The 16,307-nt window shown below is 49.3% G+C and overlaps 1 protein-coding gene across 31 annotated transcripts in view; it reads left to right on the forward strand.

The window, feature by feature from the left end:
• Positions 1 to 16,307, forward strand: part of TNRC6A (trinucleotide repeat containing adaptor 6A) — a 174,458-nt gene that overhangs the window by 50,769 nt on the left and 107,382 nt on the right. The window contains exon 1 of one of the 31 annotated variants that reach the window (XM_065560325.1): positions 13,498 to 13,616. The exons of the other annotated variants lie outside the window; for them this stretch is intronic. Coding sequence (XP_065416397.1) covers positions 13,513 to 13,616 — 104 coding nt within the window. The 5' untranslated portion in view covers positions 13,498 to 13,512. Of the gene's footprint in view, positions 1 to 13,497; positions 13,617 to 16,307 lie in introns of those variants that run through there. 31 annotated transcript variants of the gene reach the window in all.

Here is a 16,307-nt window from a genome sequence, read left to right on the forward strand (position 1 = left end):
TTACAGTCTTATCATTTATCCCTTTCCTAATGGTCCCTAACATTCTGTTACTTTTTTGACTGCTGCTGCACATTGAGTGGATGTTTTCAGAGAACTAACCATAGTGACTCCAAGATCTCTTTCTTGAGTGGTAACAGATCATTTAGATCCCATTTTGTATGTGTAGTTGGGATTATGTTTTCCAATGTGCATTACTTTGCATTGATCAACACTGAATTTCATCTGCCATTTTGTTGCCCAGTCACCCAGTTTAAAGTGAGATCCCTTTAAAAAAAGAACAGGAGTACTTGTGGCACCTTAGAGACTAACAAATTTATGCTCTAATAAATTTGTTAGTCTCGAAGGTGCCACAAGTACTCCTGTTCTTTTTGCGGATACAGACTAACATGGCTGCTACTCTGAAACCTGAGATCCCTTTGTAACTTTTTGCAGTCTGTTTTGAATTAAACGATTTTTAATAGTTTTGGGTCATCTGCAAACTTTGCCACCTCACTGTTTACCCCTTTTTCTAGATCATTTAAGAATAAGTTGAACAGCACTGGTCCCAGTACAGATCCTTGGGGGACCCTGCTATTTACCTCTCTCCACTGTGGAAAATGACCATTTATTCCTGTCTTTTAACGAGTTACTGAGCTAGGGTGACCAGACAGCAAATATGAAAAATCGGGATGGGGTGGGGGGTAATAGGAGCCTATATGAGAAAAAGACCCCAAAATCGGGACATCTGGTCACCCTATACTGAGCCATGAGAGGACCTTCCCTCTTATCCCATGACTGTTTTCTTTGCATAAGAGCCTTTGGTGAGGGGCCTCAAAGGCTTTCTGAAAGTCCAAGTGCACTGTATCCAATGGATCACCCTTGTCCACATGCTTGTTGACCCCCTCAAAGAATTCTAATAGATTGGTGAGGCATGATTTCCCTTTACAAAAGGCCATGTTCACTCTTCCCTAACAAATCGTATTCATCTCTGTGTCTGATAATTCTGTTCTTTACTATAGTTTCAACCAGTTAGCCTGATACCAAAATGATGCTTACCAGTCTGTAATTGCCAGGATCACCTCTGGAGTCTTTTTTTTTTTTTAATTGGTCACATTAGCTCTCCTCCAGTCATCTGGTACAGAGGCTGATTGAAGTGATAGGTTACATACCTCAGTTAGTAGTTCTGCAATTCCATAGTCAAGTTCCTTCAGAACTCTTGGGTGAATCCCCTCTGATCCTGGTGACGTTTGACTGTTTAATATTAATGACATATTCTCTAGTGGTGCAAAGCATCTGTTCCATGAGTGAGGCCCTCTCCCTCGCTCACGGGGCCTTCATAGTCCCTCAAAAGACCTGGGTTGGGACTGGGCCCAGGAGGGATGTTGCGTGCTCCCAGGTGAGAAGCCTTGGCCTGAGATTGACTGCTGAACACCTGATCTGTGGATTAGTGGAAGGTGGAGGAGTTGAGGAACATAAGGATTGCCAGACTGGATCAGACCCAAGGTCCACATAGTCCAGTATCTTGCCTCTGACCATGGCCAGCACTGGATGCTTCAGAAGAAGGTTAAAAAAACCCCACAGTAGCAGATGGAAGATAATCTGCCCCCCCACACACACATGCACACACTTTTTTCTAGCTCTCATGTAGCCCTTTTCATCAGTAGATCTCAAAGCTCTGTACAAAGGAGGTCAGTATCACTGCCCACTTTTCAGTTGGGGAAGCTGAGGCACAGAGCAATGAAGTGACTTGCCTGAGGTCACCTAGGAGGCCAGTGGCAGAGCCAGAAATAGACCGCAGGTCTCATGAGTCCCAGTCCAGTGCTCTATCCACTAGGAAACCCTGCCGCCCATGAAATATGAGATTTAATCCCTACCAAAATTTTTGTTGTTAATAATGACAACTCTGGATATTCTTGATATCCACATAAACGTCCAGCCCCCTTTTGAATTTCTGAAGTTGTTGGCCCCAGTGGCTCTCTCTGGCAATGAGTTCCACAGTTTAATTACACATTGTATGACAGAATATTTTTTTATCTCCATCTTTTCATTAACTCTTCCTATGAAAGTTTTTTCCCAAGGCCCTTGATCATTGTCATTGTTCTTCTTTGATCCCCCTCTAATTCTGAAGTCTTTTCTGAGATGGGGTGACCAGTCCTACATGCAGTATTCCAGATGAGGCTGCACCACTGATCTGTGTGAAGGCATTAAATATTCTTTATATTATTGAACATCCTAGTCCTTCTGCATCTTAACATTGTGTTTGCTTTTTTGGCCCCATTGAGCAGAGGTCTCCATGAGCTGTCTATCATGATGCCCAGGTCCCTGTCTTGAGTTGATACAGTTAATCTAGACCCCTGTAAGGTGCATGAGTAGTTTAAATTTTCCCCTCCGGTGTGCATTACTTTGTGTTCATCAACCCTGGACTTCATTTCCCATCGTGTTGCCCATTCCCCTGTGTTGTTTAGGTCTCTCTGTAATTGCTCACCATCCTCTCTGGTCCTGACTGGCCTAAATAACACTGCAATGAAAGACCCACGACTGGCCAAGTCAGTTGTGTCGGGCTCGCAGGGCCCAGACTGTGGGGCTATAAAATTGCAGTGTAAACGTTTGGGCCTGGGCTCTGAGGCCCCACAAGGCGAGAGGGTCCTAGATCCTAAGCTCCAGCCAGAGCCTGAACATCTACACAGCAATTGTATCGCCCCACAGCCTGAGCACCGAGACCCTGAGCCAGCTGACCTGGACCAGCCATGGCTGCACCGCGGGCCTTTCGTTGCAGTGACATACCGTAAGTGTCGTGTGCACTCCCTCACTACTCCCCTCCCTTCATAAATATATTAACACAGGGACTCCTACTGCCTCCTCTGTTAACCGTCTCCCATGATGCAAATTAACCATGTAATCGTATTCTTTGCTTTCTGTGTCTCAGCCAGTTTTCAGTCCATGACAATACTTTGCATCTCACTGCTTGACTACTTAGCTTATTTGAAGCTAAAACCATTAGGTCAACTGGTTCTCCTTTATCCACTGCTTTTCTGACACATTTAAAGAAGTCTAAGAGATTAGTGAGGCACGATTTTCCTTTGCAGAAATCCTGCTGGTTAGATCCTGTCACATTATGATCGTCCAGGTGTTTTGCTATTCTGTTTTTAATGATCATTTTAACCAGTTCACCAGGTACAGATGTAAGTCTCATTGCTCTACAGTACTCCAGATCACCCCTAGAGCCTTTTAAAGATATACATACAATATTAGCTGCCCTCCAGTCTCTGGAACAGTGGATGTTTTCATTGAGAAACTGCAGATTTTTGTTAGCCCCTCAGCTCCTTCAGCCCTATGCTCCTTCAGACCTCTTGGCTGGACCAGCTGGCTCCGTAGCTAATCGCTTTTTAAATGGTCCGTTTGCTCTCGATCTCTCCTTCGGACAGCTCAGCCTCGGAGGGCACCTCAGCTTTGTTACCAGGAAGGAGCAGGGGCGATGTAGGACTCTCCCCAACATTCTCTGCAGTGAAGACTGGTCCAAAGAAATCATCTAGCTTCTCAGCCCTGTCCTCGTCTTCCCGGACTGCTCTCTGGTAAGCCCGGGTGAGCCAGCAGATTCGCCGATTCTTTCCCAGGCTTCCTATTTCTGACTGAGTTAAAGACTCGCCTGTTTGTTTTATAGCTTTAGCGATTTATCGCCGAACTCTATTTTGGCCCTTCTACATTGTAAGGGGCGATGATTTCATTTCCCTAAGGGCAATAAAGGAAGGGGCCTGTTTGTTCACCCCATGCTGCTGCCTGGTGAGCAGCCTCCCAGCAGGTTGCCCCCCCTACACCCATCCTTCGCTGGCATGAAGAAAGTGTGTGGATGTGATAAGGGGAAGAGGACTGTATAAGGGTAGCAAAGAGGTGTGAAACTCCATGAGTTCCGCTTAGGCCAGCTCCAGAATGTATAGCCCCACTAGGGAGAGGACAAGTGCCCATGCTGGGGGCAGCAGGGAAAGGCAGTGACCTCTCTGCACTTCTCAGCCAACTTGAGGAGTCTTGGGAACAGAATCACCAGGAGATTACGCTGTGTTAGGCATCTGGGAATATGCCTTCCCCTGCGAGAGGGGCTGGGTTCAAGGGCAGCGTCCTAGGCTGGTGCAGTGGGACAGAGGTTCGGTTTAAGAAAATGAAGTTATCACACGCCTGGAGAAATCTATTGAATTAGGAAATAAAAGACTTCTGGGTAGCAGCCAAGCAGGGACACCTAGGAGTGCATCTTTTAAGACCTGAATGGTGCAGGAAAGAGAAGGAATCTTCAGTGTTGCCTGTGTTAAAGGGGAAATCTTTCGGCAGAAGGGATGAATGATTATTTCCAAAAGCTAGAGGGGCGCTCCCAGGTGGATCCAAGTGAAAGACCCAGACTCGAGCTACAGGGTCTGAGTGGAGGAGCGGGTAGATTGCAGCATGGTTTAAGATAAAGGAGGGTGCAGGAAGTACAGTAGAGGAATAAAAGACAGAGCGGATCAGAAGCTGTTGTATGTCTGTGTGGGGCCTTGGTTTGATTTGGTGGGAGTGCAGTTTGTTACATGGTGTGAGCAGTGGGATCTGCCCATGGCCACAACTGGCATCCAGCCTGTTGTTGGGTGTAGCCTGTGATGGCTTTCTGTTGTGTGTCTCTGACAAGGGTGTCTAAGACTGACAGGCACCTCATGCTCCTGTAAGTACTGGGACAGAAGAGAGGCACTGCTCACAAGGCCTGCACGGTATCAGCGGGATGGACTGGGGGGAGCTTGCCCGGACTGTGGCTGTCCTGCAGAGACATAAAGGCCTAGAGGTGCTGCAAATGTCCTTTTGTCACCTGGCACCAGTGCGGAAATGCTCTGTGGTGTATCCCTTCGATAGGGCTGTTCCCTGTCACCATGGCGCATGGTGAAGGGAGTCAGGGATGGGGAGGGGCCCACCGGGCCCCATGTTCTAGCTACAGTCAACTGTTTAGGCCAAAACATGACAAATAACGCATTTGCCAGGCAGTGGAGCTGTGTCGGCCATAACTTGGGTGTGGTGACAGCAGGCTGAGAAACAGTCACCCCGGTTCATTACTGGCAAGTCCTCGGTTCAGGGCCGGCTGCCTATGTATTTAGTTGTCCTAGAGCTGTTTGGAGTGAGATTCCTGCTCTTAACAGACTAACTGTAAACACAGGTGCTCATTACTAATACAGCCCTGAGCTTTCAATTCCCAGGGCCCGCCGAGGACGGGAGCAGCCCTGTGAATTGGCCAAGCACTGGAGATGCAAGTCACAGCTACACCGGGGGGAAAACAGGCAGCAGCTTGAAGCTGCCAGACACCATCCTGACAAGGCCCAATCGCTCGGAGCGCGTCACTAGTCCCTCCTCGGGAACGGCCTAGAAATGAACCAGCAAAGCAGTTAGTTCAGCTCCTCTCCCCCAGGAAGGTGGACCCTCGACGAGCTGCTGTGAGATGTGTGACAGCCCCCTTGCCACCGCCGCTGCTTCTTTGGTGAGCCAGGCCCCTGTGTCTGATTGAATAACACCCGCACGCCGGGCCAGGGTAGCAGCCACCTGGAGAACAGGCCAGCAGCTCAGCCCACTTCCAAATGTGACCTGTTCACCAACAGTGATAACATCACCTGAGAGGAGAGAAATTCCTTTCATTTTACCCAGCAAGGCGGCCTGGGATCTCTCTCCTTACCCCAAGTCCTGGCAGGCAGGTGTGACCCAAAGTCATCCCTGCCCTAGGCTGATCCCACCACCATTGAAATCAGGGTGAGCTGTGATGGCTTAAGCGGGGGCTGAATTTCTAGATAGGCTCCTGACCAGCCTGCAGGCCCAACTTTCCTTAGCATGACCTGCCTGTACTGCATTGTCTCCAGCTCCTCCGAGTGCCTGGGCATAGCTGGGCAGACACCAGGCATGCTACAGGCTAGGACTTGCTTAATTTCCTGGGGGCAGGGAGGCGAGTAGCGTCTGTGTTCTTCATGAGATCTGTTTGGTAATCCACCGCTGGACCCCCGCTGCTCTCCTGCTGGGCTTAGCACCAATGGCTGTGTGCTCGCCTCCCTCGCTGTGCTGAGATTCAGTCATGAGCTGGAGCGAAACTGCCTCTCTTCTCGGTTTAGCTCTTGGGGAGGAAAAAGACCCCAAACCAGCCCGCAGCTGAAAATGCCTTTTAGAAGCTGCGGTCACAGTCAAAATTAAATCAGAAAATGAACTATTACTCAAAGTGACTTGGAGTTGCTCAAGATTTATATGCTTTGGGCAGCTCGAACTCTATTTGCTGGGATGAAGGATACCTAGGGAAACCTCGGCTGCTAGCGCACCGTGACCGTTTGCAATTTCACACCACTTTAAACTCGCTCTCATTGAGATTGTGAAGATGAAAAATGTCTTTATTATAGGAAGTCACAGGTCCCTGATTGGTTGCTAAATGTGTTTTAATGTGTGGTGTGACTGCTATGGGTTGGGAAGGAGCACGGGAAGGGGGAGCCGGGTTGGTAATTTGAGCTCACACAAGATTCCTGCAAGCCAGAGGAGCTCAAAACAAAGGAATTATTTTCAGTCTCCCGGCTGCTTTCCCCACAGTGAGCGGGCCAGTGCCATTTATTGCAGGCCAGTGATGTGGCTTTTCACACTCTCTCCTTCCCTCCATAGCTAAGTCACCATGGGATGGGTTGTTTATTCTTGTTCTTTGGTACGTTCTCCATCTTCCACCCTTTGTTGTTCCCCAGGATTCATCCCTTTGTGTTAGTTTAATTGTGTCTGGGGTTCAATATGCAGATATAAAACACAGGCATGCCACACCGACCCGCTGGAGGTGTATTCCTGCAGATTGCAGACAAGGGATTCAGATACTTTAGGGCTGAATCCCATCACAACTGCGCCGGGGGTTGTTACTCTGTTGTTTCGTTGTGAGTTGCTCCTTTTTCCATTCCATAAATCTGTGGCTGCTGTTTTTCAAGTCTCCTTTGATCCTCTCACACTCTGATCATGCTGCCCTTCTCCCCACCACAGACTTGTAACCAGTTCTTCCCTTCAAACTTAACAAAACATGCCATCATTTGCATTATGAATAATTATGTTCTAGATTAGATAGTGAAAGCCACAAATGCTCTCAAAGCATTTCAACAGAATGATTTCAGACCGTATCTCAGGATCACTTTCTTCCTCACTGAAATGCAGCCACCTCTGAGGTGAAACGCAACAACTGCTCAACAGCTTCCAGCAAGACTGCACAGCGGTTTAAGGGAGGGAGTAAAGAGGCGCACGGCATCTGAATTTAAGTAGTTTAGCCTGGGCACCTTGGCTATGGATTTTTAATGACCACAGACAGTCAAGAAAGTCATTCCTCAGTGTTATGTCTCCTCCACAAGAGAATCCGCTTAAGATTCCATCCGAGTGGCTCTCCACAGGAGGGGGGCATGCTCAGCCAGTGGCAAAATGCCTAGATTTAATACCTACTTTAGGATCACTTGCCTCTGCCATCTTTATGTCTCCTGTTTACATGTCCACATATGCTGCCTGCCATCGCCTGCACAGCCTTGGGCAACTGCGGAGCACAAGCTGCCTGCCCTGGGCTAGTTGTAGCTGAGATTTGTGCCCTGTGGCTGGCCACGCCCTGTGGCCGGGTGCAGCTCGTTGGCCTTGCTGTGGAAGCCTGAGACGATAAAGCTGTGTGTGTTTCTCTTTCAGCAGCAGGGCTTTGGAGTTGGAGAGACTTTTGTCTCCCCCAGGAGAAGTGACCCTCATACCGCCACCTACCTGTAAATGCTACTGCATAGTGGTGTCCTTCTGCACGGGAGCATAGGTCAGTGCACACTATAATATGATAGGTATATCTCCATATATTATTATATCTCATAGAACTGGAAGGGACCCCGAAAGGTCATTGAGTCCAGCCCCCTGCCTTCACTAGCAGGACCAAGTACTGATTTTGCCCCAGATCCCTAAGTGGCCCCCTCAAGGATTGAACTCACAATCCTGGGTTTAGCAGGCCAATGCTCAAACCACTAAGCTATCTTCTCCCCGTCTACTGGGCATCCCATTAGGAGTGAGCAGGACACTTAATTTCTGCAACTCCCATTCACTGCTTCCCAGCCATCTGAAATCGTATTTTGAACACCATGGAAAAGGACGTTTCATTGACAGGGCTGAATTCCCTGTTGCCCCAGAGCAGGCAGTCGCGTTACGAACATCTCCCTAGTTATGCTGCAACCCAGGCCCAGTGAGTACCCTGGATGGCAAGCCAGGTGTGTAGGTGTTAGGAGTGCAGTGCCCATGGCCCATCCTGCTGAGGCCAGCAGTAACCACTCTGCAGTCTCCAGAGAGGCTGGTGAGGGCTGGATGAGGTGGCCACTCTACTCTGTTCCCAGTCCCTTGGGCCATTTCACTGCCATATGAAATGGCACACTCCTCTTCTGATTATTGAGATACTGAGCTCCATCCCTAGGACATTGGCCATGAGCCCCCGGAGAAGGCTCCTTCCCAGAATAAGAAGAAGCAAATTCAGTAGCTGTAATAAGTGACTCCTCCTTTGAGAATTCAGCTCCATCCTGCACAGTTAAACGTGGCTGGGTCAGGAGGACAAATTGGTTTGTATGCTCTTCCCTCTTCCCCCAGGGCCGTCTGTGCTAGCCAGTGTCTGATGGCTTGAGGAAACGAGGTCCTGCCCCTGTTTGTGTCTTGGGAGACCGGAAACCTGTTGCTATGACACTCAGCAAGGAGTTCGGAGGAGTGTGTGGGCCCAGATGCTTTGGCCATGTCCAGGGGGAATGCAGCCCTTAAACAAGCAGGAAAGTGTTTGGCTAGAAAAACTGGCCAGGCTCAGGGGTTCCATCGGTGCTCCGTTCTCTTACCTTGTATTGATAGGCTGGCCAAAAGCACAGTGTTCCTGTGCTGTCCTCCCTCTCTCAAAGTCTCTTTCAAGGGAAAGCCCGTCCTCCAAGCACTTGTCTTAAGCGAGTGCTGTATAGCCAGCAAGCCGAGAGCTGGGATGGGAGAGGTGTTTGTGCTGCCTGATGCTCTTGTTTTTCCAGCAGCCCTTCCTGTGTATTCACTCTGTAATGATCAGTTATTCTTGCATTTGTATCTTTTTTCACTCTGGGAATCATGCACGAAACCAGGAGCAAAGTCAAGCACAGACCCTCCTCTCAGCTCATCCGGCAACACAGTTTACAAAAGGCTCTGTTATTATCCCCGCATCCATACTCTCCAACCCTGTAATTAGATGCTTAGGCTGATGATTGCCCCATTGTCCGCTGGATGGGTTTAATCACTCTTTTCTCCTACAGTGGCAATTTTTTTCCAATTAATTATTTCAGTCTGAACAGCAATAGCTGGTTGAGTTTAGAGAGAAATTAAAAAGGGTAGGAAAGGATAATGAAGAGTGAGTTAACTGAGGAGAGGAAGAAACAGGGTGGCTGGATAGCCCAGGTTTGTTTTAGGGCACAGCAGAAACAACAACAACAATAAAACATGTCAAGAGTCTCAAGGGCCTGGTCAATTGACTCAGCCTAGTCACACTGTCTGGAGTGGCTCATGACCGGGAGTTCCATCGTCAGGGGAGACTGACTAGAAGCAGGGCAGAGACCCCAAGCTGGTGGTATGGTCTATAATGAGATTTCACCCACGCAGTAACAAATGTGAACTCCTGAAGCACTATAACAGTCTGACCAGGGAGTCACAGACTGGGCACTCCCGTCTATCTTGCCACTCAGGCAAGCTGGACTTCGTGATACTTGGTTGCTATACACCAAAGATCACAAAAGATTCAGGTTGCTCCCAGTCCCAAGAGACCAGGTCAATTTGTACCTCAGATCTCACACCAAAGACCACACTTGTAGCCAGTCCTATAGTAAACTAACTAAGGATTTGTTAACTCAGAAAAGAAATGAGAGCGTTATTACCAGGTCAAAGCAAGCAAATGAGTTAGTCTGTAGTTTTTAGATACACAAGTTTAGATACACGAGTGAGTTACAGTCTGTAGTTTTAAAAGGTGACAGAGTTGCAGGAATCTGTCAGCTCTCAATGTTTTTTAGGGCTAACCCAGGGGATCGCTGCTTCTGTTTCCTAGCTCCAGCTGCGTGAGAGTCCGAACAGCAAAGAGCGAGGGAAAATGTTCTTGTTCACTATCTTTATTTCCTTCTTCCCAAATTCAAGCTGATAGGACGAGTCCTTTTGCACGGAGCCTCTGCTAATTGCCCCTGCACACCCATGAAAAATCTTTGTATTGGGAAGCCCCACAATGGGCCATTTCGTTTTGATAGCCCTCCCTGGTGGGCAAGAGGAGATTCCTTTCCAGGGATTTACCATTTGGCGCTCGGTAACGTTTTTCCTTGTTTGGTGAGTTCCATAGTTCAGAACAAACACTTTACGGCTCTAGCGCAAACACTTAAGTACCTTGTAGCATGGGATATAGACCATATAAGCGGGGTTAATACATTTAGCTACTAACAAACATTTCATAAAGTCTACACACATTGTTATAAGTCCAATTCCTGCCTGAGCCAGTCTAACACATGGGCGAGACAGACTGGGTTCCAGCAATGAATTTGTCAGTGCTCGGCTGAGGCCTAAAGCCTTGACAAGAGCGGGCACCGGGTCTGCCAGCATCGCAGGGCTTACGGGGCTCATGCTGTGAAGCTAGATGCCCCCTCACCAGGCTTCAGAGCCTGGGCTTCACCTCGAGCTTGAACGTCTGCACTGCCATTTTAGCCCTGTGGTGAGAGCCTGAGTCAGTTGACCCAGGTCCTGAGAGTTGCTGCCGTGGGCCTTTCTGCTTCAGGCTCCCTCTTTTTCTCTCCAGAGAGCGTTTTTGGACTTGCAAAAACCCTCCTTGGAAACAACCCGATGGCATCTTGAGGAGGAGGAGGGGCCTTCCTGGCGCACAGGCGCTGCTCTTGTTCGTGTGTGCTGCCAAGAAGCTGTGGTGCTGGCCATGCTGGGAATGCCTCAGCACACGCTAGGATAAAAGGAGCTGTTAGCTAACCTGTTTTAACCAACCCATTTTAAAGCCTAGCGTAGGACAGGGTTGCAAGCTGGATTTGAACAGGTTTTAGCTAGTCATGTTGCAGCTTCTGTTCTCCTGCTAAGACTCTCCTTGAGCAGCCAACGCACGTTAAAATCCACACAAGGTTTTTAAAAGGGGTTAGCTAATGTTTATAAAAATTGACCTGTTGTGGACAAGTCCACAGACAGGTGTTGCTGGCTCTAAAGTCTTGGGGTCTTTTGCTTTTGATGGTGCCTGGTTATTTTCCACAATCGTAAATCAATGAACTTTTGTATGTTCCTCTGATCTCCATTGGCCTCACTTCCCTGAAATAGTTTCAAATGCCAACTCCTGAGAGGTTCTGGAATGGGACTGGCCCGGAGGGACTGGCCTCTCTGTTTTGCTGGTTCCAACAGTCGGAGGGACTGAATGGCTCAGGGAATTGGGAATAGGGTTTTTCACCTCCAAGCTGCCTGCTCATATGTGACCCAGGTGGGTAGCAACCATAGGCATTATCATCTGATGGCTGTTGGATTCAATCCATTGGTGTGTCTCGGAGCCTAACACCCAGCATCACAACTGGCACTAAGTAGTCCTCTCGTTAGCAATCTCAACAGAGCGGCCAAGGCATTAATGAGTCATGGAGGTTTAGCTCCTCTTTGATCCCTAGAAGGGGCCCTCCCTTGGAGGGGTGATGCACATGGGTGCTGGGCAGTGGGCAGCCTCCAAGGCTGCTGTCCTGGCACTTCTCAGCAGCACTAACTTCACCTTGTAGCTCTTTAGAAGGGAGAATTCCAGGCGCAGCCCTCGGGGCCATCTGCTCAGGCCCCATTATAGCAATGAACACATTGTGCCGCACCGTCCGTTTTTAGTTCAGTCACCAACTTGGCACAGTGATTTTTGCCAAGCTCCTCTGTGCCTTCCCATGAGATTGAAGCACCATGAAGAGGAAAGGGGAGAACCAGGAGCAGAGGTAGCCCCGGGGCAGCAAGGAGTTGTTAACGAGAAGGGCTGACCCAACCCGTGTTGGTTTTGTTTCCCCATGGCCTGCGCACTCAGGAGGGTGTGCCAAGTGACAAGGTGACGCAAACGTAGAGCTGAGCTGAGCAGTGAGCTGTGACCATCCCTTGGGCTGCCCAGTCAGCTAGAGACCGAATTCCCTTCGCCGAGGAGGATTCCAGGGACTGCGTGCATACTGTGACTGTATTGTCAGAATCAAAACCCAAGACACTTCTGTGGCAACTTTTTTTTATGGTTACAGCAGTGAGACAGATGCTTTCTCGGAATGGAGGGTTTCCCCTCAGCGACATAGTGTCTTAACGAGCTCCTCATGAAACACTGTTCAGGTGTGGCTACCCGTCTATTTGAGCAAAAGATCAACTCAGATAGTGCCTGTGCTCATGTGACTTTTCCTTTCACCCCCAATGCTGTTCATCACACTGGACGCTCCTTCCACTGGATGGTCAGCACCTTGCAAACACAAAGCCAGTTCCACTCGGTGGAGCAACTCATCTTGGACAAATATTTTCTTGTTACAAAATCCCAATATTTTGGCTGATGAGATGAAAAGATGGAACATTTCAGGTGTCCCAAGAGCTGTTTCTGGAGAATCAGGACTGTCCCAGCTAACCCAGGACTTCTGGTCCTTTTACATCTGGCTCTCTGAGGAAGCTGCTGGACAAGCCAGGTGAGACTCTAGGCAGGATTCTCAAAAGCTAAGAGGGCATGTTCAGGACTTTGCATCCATGGGAAAAGCATTGGGCTTCATGGCCGTCTCAGCACCATGTGGCTGCTTCAGTGTATAAAGTCTTTTTTCTGGCCTGGCCTGGCCCAGCTTCACCAAACCAAATGCCCTCAGGACGCCTGCGTCTCCATAGTGGAAAGAGGAGCTTCTCTGGCCCCCGTGGTGCACGGGTTGGTACTCCAGAGCAGCATCCCGCTCCCTTCAGCTGGAGGAACGGTTGCTTTACCTCTGTGCTCACTGATGCTATTGAGATCCTAGAGAATACAGCCAGGCCCTTGCACACTCCCCTCTCCCCGCACACAAGACAAATAGACTGTCCAGCTGTGGCAAACGTTGCTCTTCTCAGCCTGTGTTGTTGTAAGCCACGAAGCAGGCTCACCGCACATCTGCAGCGCAGACTGGCAGCGTCTGTTGGTGTTTCCTCCCTCCCTAAAACATCTGGCTGCTTGGCTAGCTAGAAAACACAAGCTGCCATCTCTGCGGGCCAGAGGCATGCAGTGCAGTACATTCCACATTCTTGATTCAAAGTGCACTGGGAAATGATTCCAGGCGTGAGAGTGCAGGGCACAGCCACACGGGGGTTTGTCTCGGCAATGTTCTGCTTCAGTTTCCTCTCTCTGTGCTTGTGGTGGGCAGGGAGCTTTCCGCCCTAGGGTCATGGTAGCTCTGCCGCCACTGGAGCGTCTGCCTATTGTGCAGTCCTGGGCTCTGGACACTGAACTAGCAGGGTTTAGGACACTGGGCCAGGTGCAGATATTGGCTGGTAATAGCAACAGCTTCCAGAGGGGAGTGTAACCAACGCAGTCTCTCCTCGCGTAACATGAGAACCAGGGGGCCCTGGGAGAGGAAAGGGCAGCACATTTCTAACAAAGAAGGAAATATCGCTGCAGCCATTAGCCAGCCTATGGATCCTCGGTTCCCAAGGTTCGTACTGGGCAGCTGGGTTTTTAAAGGGACAGGGTAACTTTATGCAACTAGCAACAGTTGCATCTAGGTAAGCCCAGGGCCATGTTGAATTCAGGGCTGTTCAAGAGGAATTGGATGTTATGGCTGAGGGTGTAGGGTGATCACCTGCAAGGGCCAGACAGGAATTTCCCTCCTGTTCAGCATTGTGCAAACTGGCTACGTGCGCTGGCCCATGCCTCTGACGTAGCCTGTACTGGCCACTGCCCCCAAGGCAGCCTGGTCAGGCCTGTTCTCCAAGCTTAGGATAAGCACTTGATGACCATGGGACAAGCGTCAAAGAAATGCCGAAAATAAATCTGCAAACAAACGCACATGCCGGGGCACGTTTCAATAGCTGCAGCCAACTAGGACTCTGCCTTTAAAAGGGAGCTTTTGTGGGCCAAGTTCTGGCCTCTGTTACAGGTGTGCAACTGCGCTGCCTTTAGCGAGCGAGCCGAAGGCAGAATTTGGCCCTGTGATTGGAACGCGTCTGTCACTCCTGTTGACGATGCATGAGCCAGAAGAGGAGCCAGTGCCTTCTCCTGTAGCTGGGTTGGCCCTGCGGGGCTGAGCGGGACAAAGGGCAGCAAACACGTGACGTCTTTGTCGTCATTACAGTGCACGGGGAGCAGCCCTGGGTGGTGTGTCTGAGTGGAACTGCACTTTGACGCACCCCCTGCACGCCCAGTGGCTGTGGGGCAAGGCAGATCCCATCTCCCTGTCTGATGGGGAACTAGGCAGAGAGGGGCTCTCAGTGAGTCATTCGCAGAGCTGGAAATACAGCCCGGACTCTCGTCCCCTGCTCGGGCATTAGACCATTCCGTCTCTTTACAAACAAAGTAAGGGAGGGGCCGAGCCCGAGCCCAAGTGCCCAGTTTGGGGTCTGTCAGGACTCGTCTACATGGGAAATGACCAGCATAACTGTGCCAGGATATTACACTGCTGTCATCATACCTGGCTAGCTCCCGGGGTGGGCATTTAGAAGAGTGCCTTTTTGGTTTGTTTTTTTGCTTATACCGCTTTCATTTTTGCTGTGTAGACAAGCCCTCAGATCAGACTGTAGATGCGCTAAAACTAAGCCAGGAGGGCTGCAGATCATGTATTAGGACAGTCGGTTCTGGGCTAGCTCTGAAGTGAATGGGCAGTCCTATGTCTGTGCAGAAGACTGCAACAAACACTGGTGCAGTCTCTGTTTGTGCCACTCCTTTAACGCTAATAGGAATTATGCATGAGCTGCAGGGAGGGGACACCGTAGGGTATTTGAATATGCCAGTTTCACGGACCCTGCTGGTCCCTGTCTTCCAGGGCTCTGCTCTACTCTGGGCTGATTAAACAAAAGCATCAGTGTTGTTAATATTTGGCTCTTTCCCTTTGCGTGAGGTCCCTCCCTGCCTGTTTCCCATGCTCTCATCCCATTGTTCTGCAGGCTTGCTAATGCAGTGGTTATTTCCCTACATTGAAATAAGGTATATAAGGCATGGAAGAGTCTTAAAATATGCTGAAGTAACTCTAAACAATGCAAAAAGATGCATTGACTCAAAGCCAGCGGCGGAACGTGCTTACCAAATCCTCATTAATTCTGCAGCATTATCAGCTGGCATGGACTCCATTCTCAAGGTGATTCTGGGATGCAACTGATTCGGATTTGAAAAAAAATGTTTTTAAGGTTACTCAAGGTTTTGAAGGCAGAGGAGGAAAAAAATTAATGCCTTTCAGGAGTTACAAAAAAAATGCTGCCTGGGCAATTCATGTATAATTCAATGAATTCCAAAGTAGTTTGAATATTTAAATTATGCATGATCAAAGCAATAAAGAAATCTGCATTTCCTCATTCGGTGCCCCCCAGACATTACGCTCCCAAGTGCCCCCCCCAAAAAAGGCAGTTCCTCGCTTCCATGCTCCTGTATCTATTGAACCTTATTGCTCCAAAGAAATTGAGTTCGACTGGAAAAAAACGTCCGTCAAGTGTAACTGCGGTTCTTTAATAAATACATGATGCATCGCATCTTGAGCTGGCGCCGTTGCCAGGGTGACGCTGGTCAGTGGAGCCTCAGCAGCAGGGCAGGCACGGCGAGCGATGGTGATGGGCAAGGCTGTCCCTGGTTTGCCTGACATACTGTCAGCAGCAGCAGAGTTCTAATTAGCCGCTGGCCCAGCGCCAGCCTCTCCTGCAGTACCTCCGCCAGCTCCATCTCTCTCTCCCTGGCTGGCATGCTTCCCACGTCATTCCCATCAGCGCTAGCTTATGCCTGCAGCACCAGCCGCCATCATAACACAGCTCTTGCAGTGGAAAGAGACGACAGGCAGGCAAATTTCAAATAGAAGATGGCAAAATGATGGAGGTTTCCCCCTCACTTTCTCCTAGACAGAGCTACAAACTTCTGCTCTCACTTGCTTTTCTCGGTTGATGGAGGCCTCTGTTGTTCCTTTCCTCTAACACCCCAAGAATCACCGGAGCTGTTCGGGATGTGGGTTTTGTCAGGCTGTGCTTGGTACTTCCGGCTGCTGTGGTGTTTCTTGAATATAAAGTTGTTGCTTCTTTCCCTTCTATTGTAGCTTTATTTTGCTGTCGCAAAACCCCCAAACACTCGCCCAGTTCCCATCCGGATGCCGTAAATTTTCATTAGTATTCTGTGATTTAATGATCTATTCCCAGGAGAAAATTAGTCT

The sequence above is a fragment of the Chrysemys picta genome, chromosome 10 (assembly GCF_011386835.1).
Source record: "Chrysemys picta bellii isolate R12L10 chromosome 10, ASM1138683v2, whole genome shotgun sequence".
NCBI lineage: Eukaryota > Metazoa > Chordata > Testudines > Emydidae > Chrysemys > Chrysemys picta.